This window comes from Anopheles maculipalpis, chromosome 2RL, assembly GCF_943734695.1.
Source record: "Anopheles maculipalpis chromosome 2RL, idAnoMacuDA_375_x, whole genome shotgun sequence".
NCBI lineage: Eukaryota > Metazoa > Arthropoda > Insecta > Diptera > Culicidae > Anopheles > Anopheles maculipalpis.
This window is the reverse complement of record NC_064871.1, coordinates 13,242,409-13,267,826: the sequence shown is the minus strand read 5'-3', so window position 1 is coordinate 13,267,826 and position 25,418 is coordinate 13,242,409. Positions and strand designations below refer to the sequence as shown.

Sequence of the window (25,418 nt, the reverse complement as noted above, 5' to 3'; positions counted from 1 at the left end):
TTCATAAATTTTCTATTTTGACAGGTCAAGCGATTTCCCTAAATGGACTGTTATTAAAGCTGCAAGTGGTTTCGAACGTGCGCTGGTTCAAATAAATCTTTCCAGCAAACTTAACCACCACCCCCATTTCCTTTCGTTACAAATGGGCAATCGTGTGCCGTTTAAGGACTTTGACTTTCTTAATTTCATTTAGCAGTTGGTGTTTAAGGAACGTTTAATTTTAATTTGTTCTTAGATTGAAATGAGCAGCAATGATCAACCCGCTTATGCATAGAACTTCTTTGTTTAAAGTCTATTTCTCGTTGTAGAACATGTTTTCAAATATGCAAAAATTACTTAAACATCACGTTGCAACGTGTGTAAAGTTGTTATTAAATAAAATATTTGTGTGTAGTTTCTTTATCATATATTTGATGATTTCATATCGAATGCGTTTCATTTACATCTCAAAACTACGCAAATATAAAGCGACCTTAAGCTATTGCTTCCTAGATGGCGCTGCTACACCGGCGAAACTCACAACCCTGCGCAAAAAGTTGTATGCCATTGATATCACTATAGGTAATGCTGCGGAGAACAACATTTCTATTGATAAGTATTTCATTCACGAATAAATGATTCAAATTCACGAATAATATAGTAACAGATGATTTTCCCTCTTTAAGTTAAAAAGCATCATGGAAAAGTCAATAGAATCAAGAGTTGTGTAAACAATTCTATGTGCACAATATTGTGCAGTCTCTTCCTACTGTACTAGGCAGATAATAATTCTAACAGACAATCATTCTGAAATTGAGATTCATTTCCATGAAAGAATTTTACAAATCAAGTATGCCTTTCTAAGAAAACAATGGCAAAATTGACTGTCAGCAATTCAAAACACTGTGACCTTAGGATAAAAAAATCGCATCGAAGTTATTCAAAGCATTTCTAAACTCAGTACAAGAGCAAGTAAATAAATTTCTCTATCATTTTGATTCCATTTGTGATATTCAAGATTCTTTTACCATCTTGTTTAACAAATAACAAATAAGAACCATTCAAAACAAAATTACTAAATGCAAAGGAATGCACGAAACACGGAAATACGAAATGCTAAGGAATGCATACACACGTGTGACCCAGATCCTTAGAGTGGCATGAAAACATAGTTTTATATTGTTAACCTCTATTTTGATACCTGTTGATATTTGCCCTCTTTCAACAAATTCCTTCCAAAACAAACCCTGCAACAGGTTCCTGTTGCTGCACCCATTATTCAACTAACCACCTGTTGCACATCCGGCACGTGTTTTCCCGCCCGTCGGTTGCCGTTGGAGATGATTGCTTCGGCAACTAACAGTTTGTTGTATTTTCGTTTACCGGTAGTAAACAATTTGAGCCATTTTTCATTCGTAGCAGGCTGCAGCGTTTGGTTGCGATCGTTTTACACAAGTGCTTTTTAGAAAGATTTTACTTAAAGACGATTTGTGCTTAACTTTAGCAAAGCCATGAGACGCACTAAGAAACCTAAGCCCAAACTTAAGCGCCACATCGAGGATGTTCCATTTTACAAATTTAGCCATGGAAAGGATGAGCTTCCCCTAGATCCTGCACGCACTTTCATAGAGGAACAAATCGGTAAGCTAAAAGCAACAAAGGCAAGTGTTTATTAAGCTATTTAAACTTATTGTACACTTTTTAGGGAAAATACACTCCACCAAATCGAGTTGCTTCACCAGGGACTACAGTCTTCATCGTACTCCGCGCGGTGATGGTACGCTGGACCCCGAACTACTGCCATCTGAATGTGCCACAACGATTCCTCGACTAGCCACCAGCCCTCGTCCCTCTACATCGAAGATTTATTGTCGCGCTGCACCGGCCGGTACCGTTCGCGGCCCGCTGGCAGCGAAAGATGCCACCGATCGTATGATCGAGGTGTATAAGCGATTTCGGTTGAAAATTTTTCACGACTTAGCACTGACCAAACCGGTGCTCAGGGGCAACGAGTTTTTCCGTCGCTATGGACGAAGTGACGAAGATGGTCGACGGAAGTTGCCCTCGCTATGGAGAAAGAAGCGCCCACAAAAGTTTCAGTTTGACGAGTTCGCATATCGTACGCCGGAGGAAAACGAGGAAGCGTTGCGGCGCATTCAGAAGCATCTGGATAAAATGATTGCAAAGAGTATACGGGAGGCGGAAAAGCGACGCGCTGAAAAGGAAGAGCAAGAGCGAAGGCCACAGTTTGTACGTTGACTTGTAGCTGGAGTTTAGTTTTTGGTGTGTACTTACTCTTTCCATTGCTTTTCCCACAGTGCACTTCTAAAAGCAAGAATGTTTACCAGGTGAAGGTGAAAAAGAAACGACTTACTAACGAGCAGTACATCAAGAAACTTAAGCAATCGGAAAGCATGTAAGTGATTTATTTATGCACACTTTTCTATACCTTCTTTGTTGATCTTTTCGTGTTCTACTAGGAAATTGAAATATCTCCAAGCCTTACTGCCCGTCCATCCGGATGATCAAAAGCATAAAATATTACTACGATACGAGCAAAACTTCCGTCATGCAATGTACTTCTTCGACGACGCAATGAAGCAGCGTACACTGAACGTTCTAGATCAGCTAGATGTGCGCAAGATCGACCACTATCCTTCACATTTGATCAAAAAGATTCTTCCCCGAGTAGATCAACGACTTAACTATCTCAAACAGGCGTACAAGTTCATACTCGAGGAGGAACAGCTTTGGCCTAACGTATATCCCGAGGTGATACTGATGGACTACCTCTTCGATACCGATCACGGTGTGTCCCGCGATCAAGCCGTTTTCTTCATCATACTACTTATGGACCTACAGGAAGACTATCGGTACTACGTAAAGCGTGCCTTTTTGCGGTACATTCTACGCTCGGAAGCGGAAAGATCTCGCCTCCAGCTTGCCATTGAACCACCCGAGTTTCCCATCGCCACTATGGTCGCTCCGGTTCCGTGGAAGTGTTCCATACAAATTGCGAAGAACCGACTCGAAGAGGTACTCATGATTAATCACCCTGTGCTGCAAGCGATCAACATGCTATGGCACAAGCTGTACAGTAATTTATTGGTGGTTGATTCGGTGAAATTTTACAGCACCGATATCCCAATGCATGCGGATAAAATTACTGAGATGATACACAACAGCTGTCGAATAACGAGAGATGTAAGAGACAACTATTCTCTGCCCGAAACTGCAGCAATCTCATACATTATTACGTCTCATTCTCTTCCAGATATTAATCAACGACTGGATGCCACGAGTAGCAGATCTGGTAGATGTGATGCGAAAATACTGGAAAGATTTGGTACCACGCAACTCCAGCCACGGTGGACGGGGTACTATCTTTTTCAACTGCATCCACGCACTCACCTCGTACCATCTGCAAGAACTCATCAAGAAGAGTCTGGATCATTTGGTCGAGGCGTTAGAAGTGTACCGCGAAGGTGATGTTGTTGGAGAGGAGCCAAAGGTGAAGAAGAAACCCTTCATGACACTTACCGTCTCGGTGGTTGGGCAACACCACACGGATATCGAGAAAACGACGGAGAAAAGTGATCTTTCACTGTATCAGGTGGATGATGATGATCCTGACATACTAGCCTCGGAGTCGGACGACTTCGTGCTGACCAACAGCGACGAAAGAAGAACGTCCTTCATTGTGGAGAGCAGTGGCAAGATTATCATCTATCCCTACATGGAGGAACTGCCCGACCTGTTCAAAAGTTACTTCGTCAAGATACTGAAAGTGGGCTACAAGATCCCAAGGCTCGAGTACTATCTCACACAGGATGAAAAGCAGCTCGGTTATCTCCACTTCATACGCACCGATAACGACGACATGCAGAAGTTGTACGAGCGTGTGAAGAGGATTGTCATTGCCAACCAGACCGGTCCGACGGTGTACTTGTATCCGATGTACGAGTACTATTTCCCCGTTTTGGCTAACAAAATGAAGTTGATAACGGAGGGTATTTTCTCACAACTGGAACTTCCACCACTGGATATTTTCAAAGAGCTCGTTCAAAAATTTACCGACCTTTTGAATGGCATTTACTACCTGCGTGACTTTATACCGCTCAATCTGTTCATGCTCGATAACAGCAGATTGAACAAGGTACTGGAAAAGCTTGTGAATGATCTCAAGAACTTTGTCATCAACTATTTCATCACGCTCAATCAGGTGGACAATAGAAGGTGAGTGGCAGCGAGTAGTAATCCGTTAGGTTAAGCTAGAATCTTTTTCATATATTTATAGAATTTGTGATGAGTTCGAGGATATGTCACTGCACGCTGGTGAGAGACCCAAAGAAACGCCCGAAGTCGTCGCGCTGCAAAACTATCTTACCCAATGCCGAGAGGAGCGCATGTACCAATTGACGAGCGAAATTAAGCAGGTCGCTCAGCGAGTCATCTTCCTGCTGACTCATGCAATTCTTGATCGTATGTAACACGTTTCCTTAAATCTTACTCTATTTTTTTTTTAAACAACCATTTTGCTTCGTCTTCGTCAGAGGAAGATATAAATCTCAACTCCCGTCTGTTCCTGTGGCCGAAAGAGCTGGAAAAAGTGCTCGATCTGAGCGGTGCCCGATTATCAGTGGTCCGTGAAAATCTTGAAACGTCCTTGCGCGAGCGTCGTGTCAAATTCGAACAGTACCTGATGACGGAAAAGAAAAAAATGGATCACTTTCGTACGAGAGAAATACGAGAAATGCTCTCACTGGACGATCTGCGTGATAAAGTGGATACGGTGGATGGGTTAATGAAGATTTTAGAAGTAATCGTCTAGATGCTCTTTTTGCCAATCCAACACCTAAACTGTTAATCTTATTTTTTAGGACTGTAGCAGAGAAGCGAAAGAAATCAACACGAACGAAAATTTATTGCAGATCGATCTTTCCTTCTTCCCGTCGCTCAATGAGATGATCGAAAAGATGGGACCAGTTGAGAAGCTGTGGCATACAGCATACAAGTTTGACACCTGCCACGAGGTGTGGTACTTTGGTCCGTTCAAAGATCTCGACGCGGACATTATTCGGAACGCGGTGGAGGAGATGTATCAAGCAATCTCGGTGCTGCTGAAGGAGCTCACCGGCAGCCCACAGGCAAAGCGTGTAGCCGAGCAGATACGCATGAAGGTGGAAAAGTTTAAGGTGTACCTCCCAATACTGGAGTCTGTCTGTCGCCAGGGGCTGTGCGATCGACATTGGAAGCAGATCTCGGAAGAACTGGGCCAAGAAGTGAACCCTGCCGTGCACAATTCGCTCAGCCAGATGGTGGAGATCGATATCGTCAAAATACAGGAGCGTCTCGAAGAGATCTCTAACGCGGCTGGCAAAGAGTACGAGCTGAACATTCAGCTCGTCAACATGCAGGAAGAGTGGACCGACGTGTTGTTCGTTTGCGTACCGTACCGGGACAGCGACATGTACATTCTATCCTCCGTCGACGAGATACAAACCTTGCTGGACGATCACATTCTGAAGGCACAGGCGATGCGAGGATCACCGTATATCGCTGCACTCGGCACTAAAGCGAACAACTGGGAGGACAAGCTCATTTCCATGCAGGACATTATCGATACCTGGCTGCAGGTGCAGGCGACCTGGATGTATCTCGAGCCAATTTTCAGCTCCGAGGACATCCTCCGTCAGATGCCAACCGAGGGCCGTCACTTTAAGGCTGTCGATCGTGTATTCCGCAAGATCATGAAACACACCACGGCCGATGCGCATGTCATCCAGGCGACAGACTATCCAGAGCTGCTGATCACCCTCCGGAAGGCGTACACCGATCTGGAGGAGATCCAGAAGGGTCTCAATATGTATCTGGAGAAGAAACGGCTCTTCTTTGCCCGCTTCTTTTTCCTCTCGAACGACGAGCTGCTGGAAATTTTGTCCGAAACAAAGGATCCACTACGTGTGCAGCCACATCTGAAGAAGTGCTTCGAAGGCATCCATTCGCTGCAATTTGATCAACAGATGGAAATTGTTTCCATCATTTCTGCTGAGCAGGAAGTGATTCCATGCGTACGCAAGGTCAACCCTAACCTTGCAAACGTAAGTATGGGAGTTGATTGGAGTGGTCGCGGTTTTAATTTTCATGTGTGGGTTCCTTTTTCAACAGGGTTTGGTTGAAAAATGGCTGAAGGAGGTCGAGACAGTAATGCTGGAAAGCGTCAAGGAACAGATATGGCAATCGTACGAACGCTACCCGAACGATCCACGAAAGGTGTGGGTATTGAACTGGCCAGGTCAGGCCGTTCAAGTCGTTTCGTGCCTGAAATGGACTGAAGAGGCCGAAGAAGCTATACAACAAGGACAGCTTCCTCAATTTGCAAAAACTTGCAGCAATCAGATAGCAGAATTGGTGGATCTTGTACGAGGAAATCTCACCACTGGAGCAACGATCACAATCGAGGCTCTTATCGTCGTCGACGTACATGCACGGGACATTGTCAATTTGCTTGTGGAGAAGCAGATAACCGATGTTGGTGATTTCAACTGGTTCTCTCAGCTTCGATACTACTGGCGTATAGACGACGATGACAAGCAAAGTTATGTCGGTGTTAGTATGGTCACCACGGACCTAAAATATGGAATGGAGTATCTTGGTAACACGGGACGTCTCGTTACAACACCACTCACCGATCGATGCTTCCGCACGCTTATGGGTGCATTTAAGCTGAACCTGGGCGGCGCTCCGGAAGGGCCGGCTGGTACCGGCAAGACAGAAACCTGTAAAGATCTTGCCAAAGCAGTCGCAAAGAAATGCGTCGTATTCAACTGCTCCGATGGGTTGGATTACAAAGCGTTGGGTAAATTCTTCAAGGGTCTCGCTCAGTCCGGCTCGTGGGCGTGCTTCGATGAGTTCAACCGGATCGAGCTAGAGGTACTCTCAGTCGTAGCTCAACAGATTCTCACCATACAGCATGCCATCGCACAGAAGATTGCCAAATTTACATTCGAAGATACGCACCTGAAGCTAGATCCTACGTGCAATATCTTCATCACGATGAATCCTGGCTATGCAGGACGTACAGAGCTGCCAGATAATCTGAAGGTACTGTTTCGTACGGTAGCCATGATGGTACCCGATTATGCCATGATCGGTGAGATCACACTCTACTCAAATGGGTTTGATAACGCACGTGTGCTGGCGCAGAAAATCGTACACACGTACAAACTCTGCTCGGAACAGCTGTCCTCGCAGTTTCACTACGACTACGGAATGCGTGCTGTCAAATCCGTCCTAATGGCAGCTGGTTCACTGCGGCGTACTCAGCCACACTTGGCCGAGGATCAAATCGTTTTACGTGCTATTATTGATGTGAATCTACCAAAATTTCTGCAACAGGATATACCCCTGTTCGAAGGCATCTACAAAGATCTTTTCCCAGGCGTTAATCTTCCTCCGGTATGTACTTTCGTCTGTCATACTTTTAACTCTTTTTTCATGAGAAACATTTATCCTTTGCAGCCTGCTCGAGATGACATTGTACGCATATTGTTGGTGAAGTTAGTTAAAAGGAAGCTACAGCCTACAGCCTGGTACATTGATAAGATCATGCAGATTTACGAAATGATGCTTGTGCGCCACGGGTTAATGATCGTTGGCGACTCGATGGGAGGTAAAACGACCGCCTATCAAGTGTTGGCCGAAACGCTACGCGAGCTCCGTCTCGAGAAGGGACCAAAGTGTGAAGAGCAAGGTGTACAGTACCGAATCATAAATCCAAAGTCCATTTCTATGGGTCAATTATACGGTAGCTTTGATCCAGCATCACATGAATGGTCAGACGGGGTCCTGGCAAACACGTTCCGAGAAATGGTAAACACAACGAGCCCAGAGCGACAATGGATTTTGTTTGATGGGCCGGTTGATGCGGTATGGATCGAGAATCTAAACACAGTGCTCGATGACAACAAGAAGCTCTGTTTAATGTCAGGTGAAATTATTCAGATGACGAAACTCATGAACCTCGTGTTCGAACCAGTTGACCTGGAGCAAGCTTCTCCTGCAACCGTTTCCAGGTAGCTCCAGTAGACTTGTTTGTTGGCAATTATTTGTGCATAGTTGTAGTTGACACATTTCTGGGTTCAATTCTAGATGTGGAATGATCTACATGGAACCACATCAGCTGGGCTGGATTGCTCTACACAAGTCATTTCTGCTAGTGCTAGAAGAGAAAGGAGTATCGGAAATTAGCATCGGTGTCTTTGAGCAGCTGGTGGAGTGGTTGATACCGCCAGCACTGAAAATTCTCAAAATAGTCAAAACTGTCCTGCCAATATCCGAGATGCAATGCTATTCGGTACCAAAAAATTTCCTATTGTTTCATACAAACAATCCAATAACATGTCTACTAATGCTATTCTCTCATTATTCTAGATGTTCTCCAAGTTCTTCTACATATTTTGCACACGCATACCAAATTACACACAAATACAGTTCCAGCAAACGTTCCTCTTCTGTTACGCCTGGGGCTACTTCTCCTCTGTGACGAACGAGGGACGCAAAATGATAGATCCATTGCTGAGGAAGATACTGTACGGCGCTAATGAAGATCATCCAAAGCCGAAGCACTTCTCCCTTAACCGTGGCCAGATGTATCCGGAAAAGATGAACTTCATGGACTACCGTTACGACGAGCACGAAAATTGGTGGCCTTGGCAAACTACCGAAGAACTCGTACTCCCTGAATCGTGCATCGTGTCCGAACTGATGATTCCTACTAAAGAAACTGGCTACATTCTGTACTGGACGAATTTATGCGTTCGCAATGGTATTCCGATTCTACTCGCCGGTCCAACCGGAACGGGCAAAAGTGCTACCATTTCCAACTACATTCGAGAACTGCCCAAAACCAAATTTATCTCCAATATTATTAACTGTTCGGCGCGGAGCACTGCCGCCCAGGTGCAGGACACGATCATGAGCAAGTTGGATCGTCGACGAAAGGGCGTGTATGGACCACCGGTCGGGAAGGAGTGTGTCAACTTCATCGATGATCTTGCTATGCCGGCCCGTGACGATTATGGTTCACAACCACCGTTGGAACTAGTGCGTACCTGGCTGGATCATCGCATATGGTCCGATCTGCGCGATACATCCAAAATCGAATTGATCGATTTACTGCTCATCGCTGCTATGGGACCGATCGGAGGCAGTAACTACATCCCGCAGCGGCTCTATCGCCACATGTTCGTTATGTCGATCGATTCCTTCGAAGATACCACTCTGATGCGTATCTTCTCCTCCATCGGCGATTGGCACTTTGCGAAAGGTTTCCCGGAGCCTGTCGCACGGCTCAGCAAGCTACTCAGCCAAGCATCAATTGCGGTGTACCGTGGAGCGATTGAAAGCTTTCTACCGACGCCTGCTAAGTCCCACTATCTCTTTTCTCTGCGGGACGTATCCCGCGTATATCAAGGGATTGTTCTGCTACCCTCAAAAAAGCTTCCCGATCCGGAGAAGCTTGTGCGGCTCTGGGTACACGAAACTTATCGCGTGTTTTGCGATCGATTAGTAGAAGATGACGATAAGCTGAAGCTACTACGTCTAGTCGATGATGCATGCGTTACACATCTACGCTTGAAGCTGGAGCAAGCCTTTGGCGATCGCCTCGAACAGGGCCAGAAGGTATCAGATAAACATATACGGGATCTGCTTTTCGGTAACTACATGGAACCTGCCGCTGTAACTCGTATCTACGACGAGGTAGATAACTGGGAGCAGCTCGAAAAGAACATCAACTTCTACCTGTCCGAGTACAACGAACGCTCAAAATCGCCCATGAATTTAGTCCTGTTCCGGTTCGCTATCGAACACATTTCCCGCGTGTCGCGAGTACTTCAGATGCCTCGTGGACATCTGCTGATGGTTGGTCTCGGTGGCTCTGGACGACGCAGTGCCGTCAAGCTGGCATCCAGCATGAGCGATTCGCTCGTATTTCAGGTGGAAGTAACGCGCAGCTACACACTCAACGAGTGGCGCGAGGATATGAAAAAACTGCTCATGTATGCGGGCTGCGAAGGGAAGCGAACCGTGTTCCTATTTAACGACTCCCAGGCAAAGGAGGAAGCTTTCGTGGAGGACATCAATTCCCTCCTCAACACTGCCGATCTGCCCAATCTTTTCCAGGCCGAGGAGAAGGCGGTGATCCTCGAACAAATGCAAATTATCGTCCAGGCCACGAACAAGCCAATCGATCTGACAGCACTTTCACTTTACAGCTTCTTCGTAGAACGTGTCCGCGAGAATCTGCACATAGCTCTTGCGTTCTCGCCGATTGGGGACTCCTTCAAGAAGAGGCTTCGCATCTATCCCTCCCTCATCAACTGCTGCACAATCGATTGGTTTACGGCTTGGCCCGATGATGCACTGCAGAAGGTGGCCGAATTTTTCATTCGCTCGATGGATCTCGTCAGCAGTCAGGAGCGATTGTCCATGTCACGCGAGTCGTCGAGTGTCGAGGTGGTAGAGCCAACGGACGAAAAGGATCCAAAGGCACGCAAGCTAACCGAGTTGGAGGTTAAGCTTATTAATTGTGTTTTGGTCTTCAATGAAAGTGTCGTCGATAATTCGAGTCGTTTCTTCAATGAGCTGGGTCGTCGTAACTACGTCACCCCTACTTCTTACCTGGAAATGTTGCGATCATTCAAAGACTTGTACCACAAAAAGTACTCGGAAACCATTACACAACGCGATCGTTATACAACCGGTTTGGAAAAGCTTGATTTTGCCGCCGGGCAGGTATCGGTCATGCAGAACCAGCTACAAGATCTGCAACCGATGCTAAAGCAAACGTCCGATGAAACGGAGAAAATTATGGTCAATATCGAGCGCGAAACGGCAGAAGCTGAAAAGAAGAAGGAAATCGTTGGTGCGGATGAAACGGCAGCGAACGAGGCCGCCGCATCGGCACAAGCGATTAAGGACGATTGTGAAAGCGATCTGCAGGAAGCAGTTCCCGCCCTTGAGGCTGCTCTTGCTGCCCTTGATACGCTCAAACCGGCAGATATTACTGTAGTGAAGTCTATGAAAAATCCACCGTCTGGTGTGAAGCTCGTACTGGAAGCAGTTTGCGTTATTCGCGGTATCAAACCAGATAGGAAACCTGATCCAAGTGAGTATCGATAGTGATGGTGTTGGTGGTACGTTTCGTTTAACGCAACTATGTCTTTCATTCCAGATGGTCATTTAGTGGAAGACTACTGGGGACCTTCGCAAAAGATGCTGGGAGACCTCAAATTTCTGGATAGTTTGAAGACCTTCGATAAAGACAACATCCCCATACCTGTTATGAAGAAAATCCGAGAAGTGTAAGTTTTATTGTCTGTAATTGCAGTTCAGTAGCGTTTCAATCTTCCACTCTATTGCTCCACAGGTACATTGCTGATCGTGAGTTTGTGCCGGAGAAAATTAAAAGCATTTCAATGGCCTGTGAAGGTCTCTGCCGATGGGTGCGTGCTATGGAAATCTACGACCGTGTCGCCAAAATCGTGGCACCGAAAAAGATTGCTCTAGCAGAGGCAGAAGCCGAGCTGGCAATGCAGATGGAAAAGCTCAACTCGAAGCGTGCCGAGCTGCAGGAAATTCTCGACAAGCTACAAAAACTGAACGATTTCTTTGCCGAAAAGTCTCGCGAAAAGAAACGGCTCGAAGACGAGATCGATAGTTGCGAAAAGAAGCTAATCCGAGCGGAGCAGTTGATCGGTGGTCTTGGCGGTGAAAAGCGGCGATGGTCCGAGTGTGCATTCAATCTACACCAATCGCTTAGTAACGTGGTGGGAGATGTTTTGTTGGCCGCTGGTTGTGTAGCCTACCTTGGATGCTTCACCACCGAGTTCCGTTCTACAATCGTGCAGGCATGGAATGCTGAGGCGGTCACACGGCGTATACCGTGCACGGAGAATTTCTCCTTGATCACGACGCTCGGTAATCCGTTGCAAATTCGTAGCTGGTCAAACTGGGGTCTACCGACGGATAACTTTTCCGTAGAGAATGGAATTATTTTGAAGCATGCACGCCGCTGGCCACTCATGATTGATCCGGAGGGACAGGCGAATAAATGGGTGAAAAACATGGAGAAAGCGAACAATCTCCGGATCATCCAGCAAATGGAAGCCAACTATATGCGCATCGTGGAGAACGCAATTATCAATGGGTATCCTGTGCTGCTGGAGAATGTGGGCGAGAACATTGATTCCGGTTTTAACTCCATACTCGAGAAGAACATTATCTATCAGAAAGGATCGTACAATATTAAGTTTGGTGATGGTATGATTGAGTACAATGACAACTTCCGGTTCTACATCACAACCAACCTGCGTAATCCACACTACCTGCCCGAAACAGCCGTCATGGTGACGTTGATGAACTTTATGATCACGGAACAGGGTTTGCGATCGCAGCTGCTTGGTACGGTTATTGTACAGGAGCGTCCAGATTTGCAGGAGAAAAAGGAGTCTCTCATCATAGAGTCTGCGCAAAACCAGGAAGCACTGTACAACGCTGAGGCTAAGATTCTGCAGGTACTGTCAACTGCCGAAGGAAACATTTTGGACGATGAAAATGCAATTGACATTCTCACCTCGAGCAAACAACTTTCGGAGGAGATTCAAGCGAAACAGATAGTTGCCGTGGCGACTGAGGCAGAAATTGATGCTGCCAGGCAACAGTACATCCCGGTAGCACGTCATTCGGCTGTAATCTTCTTCTGTACGGCCGAACTGGCAAACATCGATCCCATGTATCAGTTTAACTTAACCTGGTTCCTGAACATCTTCGTACAGGCCATCCTTAACTCTCCCAAATCGGACGATTTGGAACAGCGCTTAAAACATCTCACTCATTACTTTACTATGGCCATTTACAACAACGTATGTCGCTCGTTGTTTGAGAAGGATAAACTTATGTTTTCGTTTGTGCTGTGCCTGGGAATTATGCGCGGTCGAGGAGATATTAAAGATGAGGAGCTATCGTTCCTGCTGACAGGTGGGCTAGCCTTGGATAACCCATATCCAAACCCCGCTCCCGATTGGCTAACGGATAAGTGTTGGTCCGAAATAGTGCGTGCCGGATCGCTTCCCTCGCTCAAGGACCTACCCCAATCGTTTATGGGCAGCATTGAACACTGGAAAGCTTACAACGATCTAAACGATCCCGATGCACAACCACTTCCGGAACCGTTCGATAAGCATGAAAACATTGTCAAGCTGATCATACTGAAGTGTCTCCGGCCGGATAAAGTAGTGCCTGGGTTGCAGCGTTTCATCATACAAAGTATTGGCAAAACGTACGTCGAACCCCCGCAGTTCAATTTGGAAACCTCGTACCGAGATAGTTCTCCCAGAATTCCGCTCATATTTATGCTATCACCTGGTTCGGATCCGATGGATAACATCTTTACATTCGCAAACGCCCACTACATGAGTGACGATTGTCGGGTGATCTCGCTTGGACAAGGCCAGGGTCCGAAGGCTACCAGAACTATTCTGGATGCGATCAAACTAGGCTATTGGGTTATCCTTCAGAACTGTCACGTGGCGGAGTCGTACATGGACGAGTTGGAGAAAATCTGTATGGATTCGAGTCTGTACGAATCGGTACATCCGAAGTATCGTTTGTGGTGTACATCATATCCTAGCCGTCGTTTTCCTGTGTCCATCTTGCAGAATAGTGTGAAAATGACGAACGAAGCACCGAAAGGTGTGAAAAACAATATGACACGCATCTTCACCACGGAACCACTTTCTAACAATTCGTTCTATTCGGATGCATTCGATGGAGATCTCGGCAAGGTATGGCTGCGTGGTGTGTTTTCGCTGGTGTTCTTCCATGCGGTTGTACAGGAACGTTGCAAGTTCGGTCCATTGGGTTGGAACATCCCGTATGAGTTCAATGAGTCGGATCTTAAGTAAGGAACAGCATTGTGCTTGCTATTGAAGTCCATTGATTTACTAACCATTATTGTTGTTTTTTTCAGAATTTCACTGATGCAGTTGAAGATGTTTCTCAATCAATACCACAAGATCCCGTTTGAGGGGCATATTTATCTTACGGGCGAATGTAACTACGGTGGCCGCGTGACTGACGATAAGGATCGACGATTGCTGATGGCTCTTTTGAATCGGATCTACAATCAAAACACCATTGACATCGATAACTACCAGCTGACCGAGTCGGGCCGTTACAAAGTGCCGGAGCTGCCAACTGGCAAAGAGTCACTTGCCTACATCTCCACCTTACCCATGATCGCTCATCCCGAGGTGTTTGGATTGCATGAAAATGCAGACATCACGCGTAACATTGATGAAACATCGTCGGTATGTATGAACTACTGATAAAACCCGTGAACAATGACAATTTCTTCATTTCTCATCATTCATATTGTTTCAGCTTCTTGATCGAGTACTGCTCACTCAAACACATCTCTTCGCTGGTACAGCTTCATCCGATACGGAACAAAAAGAGGACCCCGTCTTGCTGCTTTGTACCGAAATTGCAAAAAAGCTGCCCAACCTCTACGATGTAGATGCCGTCGCCGAGCTGTACCCAATCGAGTACGAAAACTCCATGAATACCGTACTGCGGCAGGAGCTAACACGCTTCAACCGTTTGCTGGAGTACATCCGGCTCAGTCTGGTCGATGTGCAGCGAGCGATTAAGGGTCAGATTAGTATGATACCCGAGCTGGAAAATATCTATCGAGCGATGAAAATTTCGCGTGTACCGAAGGCTTGGCTATCGAAGAGTTATCCTTCGCTCAAACCACTCGGTAGCTATGTGAACGATTTTGTCCAACGGTTAGCATTCTTCCAGCGTTGGATCGACGAAGGGGAACCGAATGTGTACTGGATGAGTGGGTTCTACTTTACGCAGTCTTTCCTTACCGGTATTATGCAGAATCATTCGCGCAAATTCAAACTGCGTATCGACGAACTGGTTATGGATTTTGATATGACCAGTTTTGAATCGGATGAAGCCGTTAAAGATTCGTCGGAAGTGGCTACATTTGTAAAGGTATATGGCTCAGTAGTTTGTGTTAAATATAAATATTTTTACTAGATATATTGAACAAGACATACTTTAAGTAACATCTTAACGACCTAAACTACTCCATTTAACTCGCTGCATAATACAAGGACAAACGACGCTTCAACGTAGACTACGTAATGTTCGACGTAAGTAAATTGACTTGTCAAGATAGTTCCAAACTCTAAATATGGCATATTCCCTACATAAAACCCTGGCTAACTTCATTCGCCATACCTTCTTCACAGGGTCTGTACTTGGAAGGTGCTCGCTGGAACCGGGAAAGCATGCGGCTGGACGAGCCACTGTCACGCATTCTCTACGACACGCTGCCCATCATCTCGATGTCTCCAGTACTGAAAACGGAAAAGAGTGGCCAAGAGCGCCTGTGCTATGACTGTCCCATCTACAAGACTAGTGAGCGACGAGGTGTTCTATCTACCACCGGGCACTCAACAAACTTCGTTATGTTTCTCGAGCTGGACACTGTTATGCCTCAGGAGCACTGGGTTCTTCGAGGAACCGCATGTCTCTGTCAACTGGATGACTGAGTGTGACGAAACCAATGCTAACTTTCACCAACGTTTATCTTTCTTTAGCAGTTTTCGTGTGGCCACATTATTCAACAACTTAACCTAAAAATAAATCTGTAGTCGTTTGATCGAGCTTGTTTGCCTCACTATCTCTTATCTTATCACAACCGCCGTTACAAAGGGAAGGGTACTACATCCGTTAAACGGCGTAACAGGTACCTAATGAGAACGTACACCGTACACACGAATGGGTTTGGTAGGATCGTTATCTTATCTTCTGTAACGCTATCCCCTTGCGTTTACCAATCGCGCACTGATTATAGACATCGTCAGGGTGTTCCCGCTCGGTTGAAACAGGTCTTATTGTGCTCCAACGCTTCAACGGGTATCGAATCCATTCAACAAACCTCAAACCAAAACAGTTTGTGCTGCGGCAAGGTTTCAATTGTAAAAAGTGTACAAGAAGTTATTTGTGTAGATAAAGAGAAGTTCTAAACACAGTTTGTGAAGAAAAATGCATCTCATAAAGAACAAAGCAGTGTACTTCACGCTCATGCTCGGTAATTATACAATGCGTAATGGGCACAGGGTGGTTTCAAGTTGTCTTGTACGTGTGATTCATCGGTAGAATATTTCCTGGAACGAAGCATTACTTCACCTTGTTGTGCAAAGATTGTGTGAGCTTGTGTTGCGATATCTGAAAAGTACGGTACAGTTTTTAGACTTTGCAGTTAAAAAACAAGCCTTTTTGTTTAATGTGCTGTAATCCAGTTGCATTCCAACTACGCTCTTCGAGTTAAGACTGGGTCAACGCAAGCCTCAATCAGATATATCTCCAAAACTGTTTCGCATAGAGGTTATCGAAGAGGCGGTATCTTTCGCAGTATGGCCTCCACTCGTAATGGCTATAAAAATGGCGAAAACAATTATTTTTTATCGAACCACCAACGTAACCTGAAGCAGTAAGAGTTAGGCTGTGAAATAGAATTAACATTTCCATCACGTCCTTAGGTTCATAAAAAGAGCCATAAAGTAATGCAGAGATACAGTTCCTTGCTAGCCTTGTTTGCTTAACGTAATAATTTCTCTATCTTATTGACAATCTTTCTTCCTCTCCATCTATTACAGTTGTCTTGAGCATGTGTTTGGATGAAACGGAAGCACGCCGTAAGATTCTTCGTGGACGCCGTACCATCAACCGAACATTCAAACGTGAGTCACAGCACACACACACACACACACACACACACACACACACACACACACACACACACACACACACACACACACACATTCTCACTAGTGCATAGTTCAAGTTTAATCATCCATTTCAATTACAGGTGGACCGTTAATTCCAGCATGGGCCATCATTACGATAGTCGCCATCGTGAATCTACTTATCGGCGGCATAGCTTATCTAATATTCCGTAAGGTCGTTCTAAATGCACCGATCGAGAACGTTACCTCGTACACGCCGGCAATGCAGGACGAGTACAGCTCCTGAACTGGATGGATAGCTGTTCTGTAAAAAAAATCCAAATACTTCCCGTAATTTAATGACTCCTTCCATTTACAAATCCCGCACCACCATGGCGCCTGACTCTGTGTGTTTGTGTCCCAGTGGACGGTATCAATTGAATCCTTCCGATAGAATGTAAGCGCCTACCCCGAGTTGTCATTAACCTCTGTACCAAGGAATCACAATTCAATAAACATCCAGATCAGTTTCACCAAACTACCGTAGCCGTTTTCTTCGCTTTACCAACATAGTTTGCAGCACACAGCACATTCTGCATGTTACCAGTTACCGTAACTTCTCATCTATAATTAAGAAACCAGTATTACCATGTCGATTCCAGTTTCTAGAGATACGTTTGACATTGCGTGATCGAAGGTGTTACGATTTAGTATTTCTTTTCCCTTATTGACATAAGACGTGCCCACAACAAAACACATTGCCCTGGCACATTTCGATGGCTGGATCGAAAATCGAACCGTTTCCATATTTGATTAAGGGAACCGTTTCAAGTTCCATCAATGGAGCTGCAGGAAAAATCAATCTATCCTTCGAACGTCGTCATCTTCCGATCCGAACATCCACTCCAAATTAAATCCACTCTACAGGCACCACCTTCAAGCTTCACAACTCGAAGACCCAAAACGGTTTGCAAACGAAAATCGTTTCTATTCGGTGGTGAAGCCGGTGAAGTGTTTCATAAATTTTCAAGAGCAACACACCGGGCTTTGCCGATTCCCCTGGACGGTTACGCTAATCCATGGTCACGGTCACAAGTAGAATCTGGCCAACAGGAGGGGAAGGTAAAGCTAACGATTTGTATAAATTTACATAATTCATTTACCCCCTTTTCCTAATTTAAATGTTCACTTTCAATCATCGCCGAATAGGATCCCTCCAATGCGTTAGGTGCCAAAGCCGAGATGAGGGTAGAACAACTATACTGCAGGATGAAGCAGTCGGTGCAAAATGTTTGTGGTTGAATTTGAACCACTTCAGATATTTTTCAGACCAACGTTCAGCATCGTATGATTGACATGCACAGTGGCTGAGAAATACAACAATTTAAATTCAATTTCAAATTCATTTTTTGACAATAAATACCTCACCAAATATTTACTACTTTCACTAAGAAAGTATTGTTTTCCCACACCAAAAAAATCCATCTCGATTGTCTTGTTTGTCCATCTATTCAGCGCCATAATCCCACAGTGCTGACCATCATTATCATCAACCGTGCTTTAGTAACCCCATTCCCGGTGTGACTTCCATCCGTCAGCAAACCAAAATCCTAACCATCATCCATCCAGCGCTTCTACCACCGAAATCAGTTCCATTTGAACAGTTCGCGGATAAAAATGTGCCACGGCTAACGCTCCGTGGGGTTTTGTCGCCAGCCATTCACAAGTCTTTGTCAAGTTTGCATCAAACGGTTTCTAAGTGACTTCACTTCCACACCATGCATACACCGGGATCGTCTACGTCCGGTTACGCACTGCTGCTAATCGTCCAGGTCGTGTTTATAATCGTGTTTGGATTCTGTACCGATTATGCTAAAGAATTGCTGCCCGTTAAAAATGAAACGCTTCGAACCGCGTCGTCCGAACCTACGGAGTCTAATCTACGCAAATATCCCCGTAATAATAACCACCGCTCAAGTGTTACTTATGTTCAGTATGGTTGTCTTTACGCGTTGTGCTTTTCCTCTCCCACGGTTATCAACTTTCAGATTTTCAAGACATACACGTGATGATCTTTGCCGGCTTTGCCTTTCTGATGACGTTCCTGAAGCGGTATGGTTTTAGTGCCTCGGGACTAAATCTGCTGGTGGCGTCCCTCGTCGTGCAGTGGGCTATCATAATGCGCGGCTGTTACGAAATGGAGGATGGCATCATACCGATCTCGTTGCAGAATCTTATCGGTGCGGACATAGCCGCTGCGGCGGTACTGATCAGTATGGGTGCCTTGCTGGGACGCACGACTCCAATCCAGCTGCTTGTAATGGGCATTTTGGAGATCGCGATCTTCGCCGGCAATGAGTATCTGCAGATAGAGCTCGTTAAGGCGGCCGATGTTGGTGGTTCAATAACGGTGCACGCTTTTGGTGCTTACTTTGGGCTGGCGGTTAGCTTTATGTTGCGTCCGAAGAAGGAGCAGGCAAAGGCGGGCCCACTGGAAGGTTCGTCGTACAATTCGGACATCAGTGCCATGATCGGTACGATCTTTTTGTGGATCTTCTGGCCTAGCTTTAACTCGGCACTGGTGGATGGAGCTGATCAGGAGCGTGCCATTATCAATACGTATCTTTCGCTTGCCGGTGCTACGGTGACTACATTCGTACTGTCGGCACTGGTATCGCACGACCACAAGCTGGACATGGTGCATGTGCAAAACTCTACCTTGGCTGGCGGTGTTGCCGTTGGTTCGATCTGCAACCTGCTGATCCACCCATTCGGTGCACTGATCGTCGGTGTTATTGCCGGGGTCATTTCGGTGCTCGGTTATCGGTACCTTACGGTAAGTACTATGCTATCTAATTTGGTTCTCATGTGATGTTTGCTCGCTGCTATCTAACCAACGATCGCTCACTCTCGCAGCTTGTAAGAAAACAGAAAATGTTAATTAGATACTTACCATATCGTTGTTATGGTAGCAGGCTGTTTTATCAGCAACACTGGTCAGACCATTAGTTAACAGCTGGTACCATGCTGCTAACGAATTTTTCTTCCGTTCGGTTTTTCTATTAGCAACTGTTTATAGTTTAAAATATTGTCACCTCGATAGACTGTTTTCGGAACATTTTAACACCGTCATGATAAAAAAAGACATCTCAAAGTGCTCCATTTAGCACTCGGTAACGATTAGATCAATCAACAAACATGGCTATATCGTGATACAAATTACGGTCTCCGGGTGCTGTAATTTCATTAGCAGATAGGCTTCGGGGATTCGGGAAAGGAAAACAAATTCTATTTTTATAGCTTTCACGCAGTAAACAAAGGACTTCAAGATCATCTGCTTTTGGAATAGCCGGTCAGCTGAATACCTTTAAATTACCCGGTGGACTCTTGTTCTTAAAATTCTCTCAATTCCTTCCCAAATTTAATTAAAGCTGCACTGGATGTACCAGATGATCTTAAACGCTCTTTCATTGAATACTTTTCCAGCCTGCCATACTGTCCAACCTCCGCATAGCTGACACGTGCGGAGTTCACAACCTGCACGGAATGCCCGCAGTACTTTCAGCCATTTTCTCCGCCATTTATGCCACGTTTGCCAGCGCCGATACATACGGCAGCTCATTGGCTACGATTTTCCCTGCCATGCAGAATCCCAACACCACCCACCACACATCGGAAATGGAACCACTCGAATACGTCATTGGAGTAAGTCGATCCCAGCACGAACCATAGGAAGCAGCATTTAATGTTTTTAATATTCCCCATTCCCACACTGCCAGGGTTACGGTCGTTCCGGAGCGAAACAGGGAGCATTCCAGCTGATGGCGATTGGTTTGACGATGGCAATTGCCATCGCTGGTGGTTTGCTAACGGGTAAGTAAGGATCAGAATCGTACTACATATGCTTTTAATATAGCCAATACAATACCTTTCGATGGAATGCGCCCCTGGATAGGAGTCATCGTTCGAATGCACACGTTCGGAGGCTTCCTACCGGCATCGGAACAGTGCAACGATGAATGTTGGTGGTTACTGCAACCGAGCGATAGTACAAAGCATTTGCAAACCGTGCCCGGCACTAACCCGTTCATGAGATTAAAAGCGAACGTTCTCTTTAGTCGGGCCCTGAAAAGGTGGTTACAAATTCAACATTGGTTTCTAAAATGTTTGTCACTATCTGCACTGTTGCACCGTTTTCTTGTTGGTGGAAATGTTTTTGATTTTTATTGTACATAGTTCATTAATGGCTTTTTTGTTTAATACATTAATTTATTTTTGGCTTTTTTCACATTTAGGATTGATACTCAAGTCACCCTCAGTTCGTCAGTTGGAAGAACATGAGTTGCACAAAGATGATGCATTTTGGGAAACGCCTGCGGAGGATACGAAAAATAGCACAGACACAAACGAAGCGACACATCAGTAAGCAAGGATTACACAAGACAAATAATCGTCAGCTGGCAGTATTGATGCATTTGATTCTTCAAATAAATCGAATTACAACAAGTCTCACCTATGCTTCGAAATCTTCAATTAATTACGTGTAAAAGCAACGTTTAAAAATACAAATATGTGTTACAGACAACAATAAAACATAGATAAATACATAAACGCATGCTATGGGACAAAATTAGACGCATAAAAGAAGGCATGATCGGTGAAATATACTACGAAAATCCCAGATTCAAAAACAGGTGAAAAGTCACGGCTAGCAATGTTCGGGTTCGAAACGATCTGGCTGAGATGTAAAAGTGATTTGCTCAGAAGAGCTTTGGGGAGTCAATGTGGCCCTCGATTTGCTCTTCTCAGGAAGGCAGACCAAGCAGCAAGTAGCCTCCGATTCCAGCAAAGGAGTGCAAAACGCGTGAGAGCATGGTCTCTGAACCTGAATTCGTTTTGTGTTAGCTCACCACACGATGTTGGCACAATCCAGCAGCTAACAAACCAAGTATAGAGTACCCTGAGACACATGAAGCGACTTGAAGTTCGCAAGCCATATTGATGGCCAGACGTGGCCGAGTTGATCCTTAAAGGAAAGCATCGTGTCAAACAAAACGCCTGTGATGAGAGATTTTTGCATCATCCTCATATAAGAGATGATATTCTCCTGGGATAACCAAGAACTTCGCTTATAGTTCTGGACGTGCAAGGGCCCATCTTTACCAAGAAGTGTCGTTCTTACAGGTAGGATCTAAACCACAGCATCCAGCAAGTTCGAGCGTGTTAAGTTTCGCGAGCAGGATAGAGTTAGATATACTATCAAATGCCACCTTGTGCGGTAGTTGACTGTCTCATTTTTACACCCCTTTTTGTGGGTGAGAGCCATGAGGCTTTGCCTTTATGTATTAGGAAGTATACCAGATACTGCCAGTGTTGTCCGGCAAAAAAGCCTAAAAATATGCAATTAGAATTATAAACTAATATTTCACGAATAGAGAACGAATAGAGCAACGTCTCTATTTTATTTCATACCTAACATCGTACATATGCATGACATAATTAAACATTTCTGAAAAGAAAACCAACAATTATTTACGGCAAAAAAGTAACAACATTACAAAACACACAATAAACAATCAAATTTCTCCATGATCTTCCCGCCTCTCAACATATCACTTTGGGAGCTATAATTGATTTGTAGGTACAATTGTTTTGAGGCGCATTTTGCTCGTGTCAGCTCATTTAAATCCCATTTACTCCTACCAGCACCGTGATCACATTCCGGATCGCTAATTGAGCCGCGAAATCGAAACGGTTGAAATTTTACATGCTTCAGCACAGAAGCACATGGCCATACTCATTCGCATGTCTACAAACCCACGTACCACCCTTCTCACCGCCAGAAATCTCACCCCGCGTGATCGTGCTAGATGGTTTGCAAATTTTCTTACACGCTCTGCTACACACGCACCGCACAAACACACGCCGGCGGTCACGCTAAGCTGCCATTTTATCACGCGATCATGACTCTGAGCGCCGGCTTTATACTCTCCATTTCTTTAATAAGCGTGAAATGTATCACCTGGCTCCGAGGGCTTTGCGTAAAACGGTAGCCCTCACGTTTGTTTCAACAAGTTAGAGGACCAATATGTGCGTCCCCATGTGTGTGTGTGCATGTGTGTGTGTGTGTGTGTGTGTGTGTGTGTGTGTGTTTGTTTTGACATAAGTTTAAAGCTCATCAAAACACACACATTAAACTGCGAAGGAAGGAAAATACAGCAACGAACATTAGACTGGGGCATGGAATAAATTATAAGCACCAGAATAGTGGCATTAGTCTCCCGGCCAGGCTGTTGTATTCCCAGCAATCCAATTAACGATGTCATGCCGCCCTAGGTGTGTGTGTCTATGTCCCAATCACACTGATGTCACTAGCTTCAGACAGCCATGAATTCATACAGCCAGTCTTGCTCTTAGCGAAACGGACCCGGCCCAAAATCTAAACTACTATCCGATTAGCGTTACGAACGTTGGACGTGGTTAGCGATATTATGTCACGTTCGCTTACAACCTCTCACAATTTTTCGCAAACGACACGCGTCCACGTCCGTTGAAATCTCAGCAATGCTTTCTAATTCAATGAAAACTGACCCACATTCGAAGGCTAACGAACTTTCAATCCTTCGTTGGGCATTTTAAAATGCTCAACTATTTATTTGCCAAACGAAACAGTTCGCGTCTACTCGTGCTCGCTAATTGATCTCAATCTCGATGTAATGTCGGTCATCTTGGACAGCAACCAACAGGTTACCTTTACAGAACCAACATACAGAACGACACAGCAAACCAACCCAAAGAGACCCAAAGTCCGGACAATAGGGGAGAGTCACACACGTCCAGACTTCCGCAAATGAGCACGCAAAGTATAATGAACGAAGCCCCACACACGACACTCGGACCAGGGGTCCCAAGGTAGCTACAGTAAACTTTTGTGAAATAACACCGTAACGGGAAAGGTAGAATAGTATGGGACGGGTGGCTCATTTTCACGCGCAACGCATGGCAGGAGTTTCGCGTGTTTGTTCGGTTCGTAACAATTCCCAGAACGGTGAGTGTCGTTTCATCGGGTCCTGACATCGTGACCAACAATGCACCGCGGTCATCCGTGTAACGCAAGATGCGAAGGAAGTATCGGAATGGTAAAAACTTTAGTGTATTTCTAGCTGTATACTTAAGGTTAGTTTGATTAAATTGAGATTGCATACTTTTAGGCCATCTACAAAAAAAACCCCGCAAGGTATGCAATGTACGGTACTGTACAGCGCTGCAAAACATGATTATTTACGATATTTTTTCACAATTTTGAAACACTTTTTTAAATGGCAAACGACTTGAGAAGGGACCCCATTTTTTGGCACAATGTGTATTCGATGTGGGCAAAAATTGTTGGAAAAACTTATTATCCAGTGGTGTTTAAAATAACTACTAGACAGCGATAAGCACATGAAAAGTTAATCAAAACTAACATGTGAACCATTGACTTGCGCTCCATACTATTCAATCCACACCGAGGCAAAGTGTTCCATATGTTACGGGCATCATATCTTCAAATTTTAGCTATATTTTCTTCTAATTAATTGAACCATTTACTACAATGAAAATCCATGCATACTTGTCATATCTGCTGCGCTTTGCATACTTTTAGGCGTTCTTCCTTTTACCGGAGTCTTTTACCCACGACAGTTTTTGCAATTCAAACATTACTGATTCTTTAATCAAGAGCTGCATACAACAATTCCCCTGCCGCGATGCAAGTATCGCCTCAGTAAATGCGAAAACTCACCACCAGCTAGCAGAAATATCACGAAAAAGATGGATTTATTGATAAGCCCTATTTTTCGTCTTCTTTTATTGCTGTGCCACGGCTCAGTGTGCTGCTCTACCCGTATCATTTCGAAGACAAAATAACGAAAACGAAAATTTAACGCAACAAGGCGGTGAAAGACATAAAAAAACTGTACAAAAAGAACCATACGACACTCTCGCAGCGCAGACACCCGAACGCACCCGCGGGGCAGTAATTAGAACCTGCCAACCACTACCGAGCCAAACCATCGCTACCATCATCATTTCGTTAGCGGTCCTCATCGAAGCAGGCCGCGTTTTTAGTGTGTTAGCTGCTAGTGAAGGTTTGAGTTTTCCCTAATCGCTTGCACTCTCGCTCGTGCTCTCTCTCTCTCCACTTGTCTCTCTTGGTTACCGCACTAGAAATTAAAGAAAGCCGGTTGATTGGTGCTAGGGAACCCAATTGTGTGCGGACGGTTTTCCACCGGCGGCCCGGGTGAACCATTTTCCACGGATATCGTGTGGTGCAGCTGGGTTGCGTGTGCGTTTTACGGATCCGATCTTTCCGGTCGAGAGCGGTCGGTTTGTTGTGTCGAACGTACCGGTAGCTGGTGGCCGTTTTCGATGCGATCGAAGGGAAAATCGATCCGGGCGCGTCCATCAGGTGAAACCTAATCAACGGTGATAGTTTCCAGTGTGTGTGTGCGCTTGTAAGTTTTTTTTTTTGTTCCAACAGGTAACGAAAAACGAAAACGATCGAGGAAAGTGAAACGAATAGGGAGAAAAGTAAAAGCCTCCTATGTTTGTGTGTATTTTTTTCTCAGTCGTGGTTGTCTCTGCGTT

The 25,418-nt window shown here is 45.1% G+C and overlaps 5 protein-coding genes across 5 annotated transcripts in view; all 5 read left to right on the top strand.

Annotated features, from left to right (window-relative positions):
* The window catches only part of LOC126557756 (connectin-like), a 378,559-nt gene that overhangs the window by 138,927 nt on the left and 214,214 nt on the right, over positions 1-25,418 (top strand). The gene's annotated exons all lie outside the window — the stretch shown is intronic.
* LOC126558444 (1-acyl-sn-glycerol-3-phosphate acyltransferase alpha) overlaps positions 1-25,418 on the top strand; it is a 334,524-nt gene that overhangs the window by 182,031 nt on the left and 127,075 nt on the right. The gene's annotated exons all lie outside the window — the stretch shown is intronic.
* Positions 1,900-15,611, top strand: LOC126556550 (dynein axonemal heavy chain 3). Its single transcript, XM_050211832.1, has 16 exons — positions 1,900-2,229; positions 2,298-2,395; positions 2,460-3,183; positions 3,254-4,215; positions 4,277-4,461; positions 4,533-4,798; positions 4,860-6,080; positions 6,148-7,437; positions 7,501-8,054; positions 8,131-8,335; positions 8,413-11,149; positions 11,216-11,345; positions 11,411-13,942; positions 14,012-14,351; positions 14,425-15,048; positions 15,309-15,611. The coding sequence occupies exons 1-16, from the start codon at positions 1,912-1,914 to the stop codon at positions 15,609-15,611; spliced, it is 12,489 nt and encodes a 4,162-aa protein (XP_050067789.1). The 5' UTR covers positions 1,900-1,911.
* LOC126559522 (uncharacterized) lies at positions 16,047-17,152 on the top strand. Its single transcript, XM_050215690.1, has 3 exons — positions 16,047-16,153; positions 16,722-16,805; positions 16,934-17,152. Exons 1-3 carry the CDS (start codon positions 16,108-16,110, stop codon positions 17,095-17,097), a joined length of 294 nt encoding a protein of 97 aa, XP_050071647.1. The 5' UTR covers positions 16,047-16,107; the 3' UTR covers positions 17,098-17,152.
* On the top strand, positions 18,569-21,229 carry LOC126557925 (ammonium transporter Rh type A). Its single transcript, XM_050213839.1, has 5 exons — positions 18,569-18,746; positions 18,839-19,626; positions 20,277-20,495; positions 20,570-20,663; positions 21,086-21,229. The coding sequence occupies exons 1-5, from the start codon at positions 18,569-18,571 to the stop codon at positions 21,214-21,216; spliced, it is 1,410 nt and encodes a 469-aa protein (XP_050069796.1). The 3' UTR covers positions 21,217-21,229.

Excerpts from the sequence above, each read along its gene's own strand:
- LOC126559522 (XM_050215690.1), top strand. The coding sequence starts at position 16,108 with ATGCATCTCATAAAGAACAAAGCAGTGTACTTCACGCTCATGCTCG. Across the intron at positions 16,154-16,721 it reads GTACTTCACGCTCATGCTCG|TTGTCTTGAGCATGTGTTTG; the intron begins GTAATTATACAA and ends CATCTATTACAG. Across the intron at positions 16,806-16,933 it reads CATCAACCGAACATTCAAAC|GTGGACCGTTAATTCCAGCA; the intron begins GTGAGTCACAGC and ends TTTCAATTACAG.
- LOC126557925 (XM_050213839.1), top strand. The coding sequence starts at position 18,569 with ATGCATACACCGGGATCGTCTACGTCCGGTTACGCACTGCTGCTAATC. Across the intron at positions 18,747-18,838 it reads TAATCTACGCAAATATCCCC|ATTTTCAAGACATACACGTG; the intron begins GTAATAATAACC and ends ATCAACTTTCAG. Across the intron at positions 19,627-20,276 it reads TCGGTTATCGGTACCTTACG|CCTGCCATACTGTCCAACCT; the intron begins GTAAGTACTATG and ends ATACTTTTCCAG.
- LOC126556550 (XM_050211832.1), top strand. The coding sequence starts at position 1,912 with ATGATCGAGGTGTATAAGCGATTTCGGTTGAAAATTTTTCACGACTTA. Across the intron at positions 4,799-4,859 it reads GGTTAATGAAGATTTTAGAA|GACTGTAGCAGAGAAGCGAA; the intron begins GTAATCGTCTAG and ends CTTATTTTTTAG. Across the intron at positions 6,081-6,147 it reads TCAACCCTAACCTTGCAAAC|GGTTTGGTTGAAAAATGGCT; the intron begins GTAAGTATGGGA and ends CTTTTTCAACAG.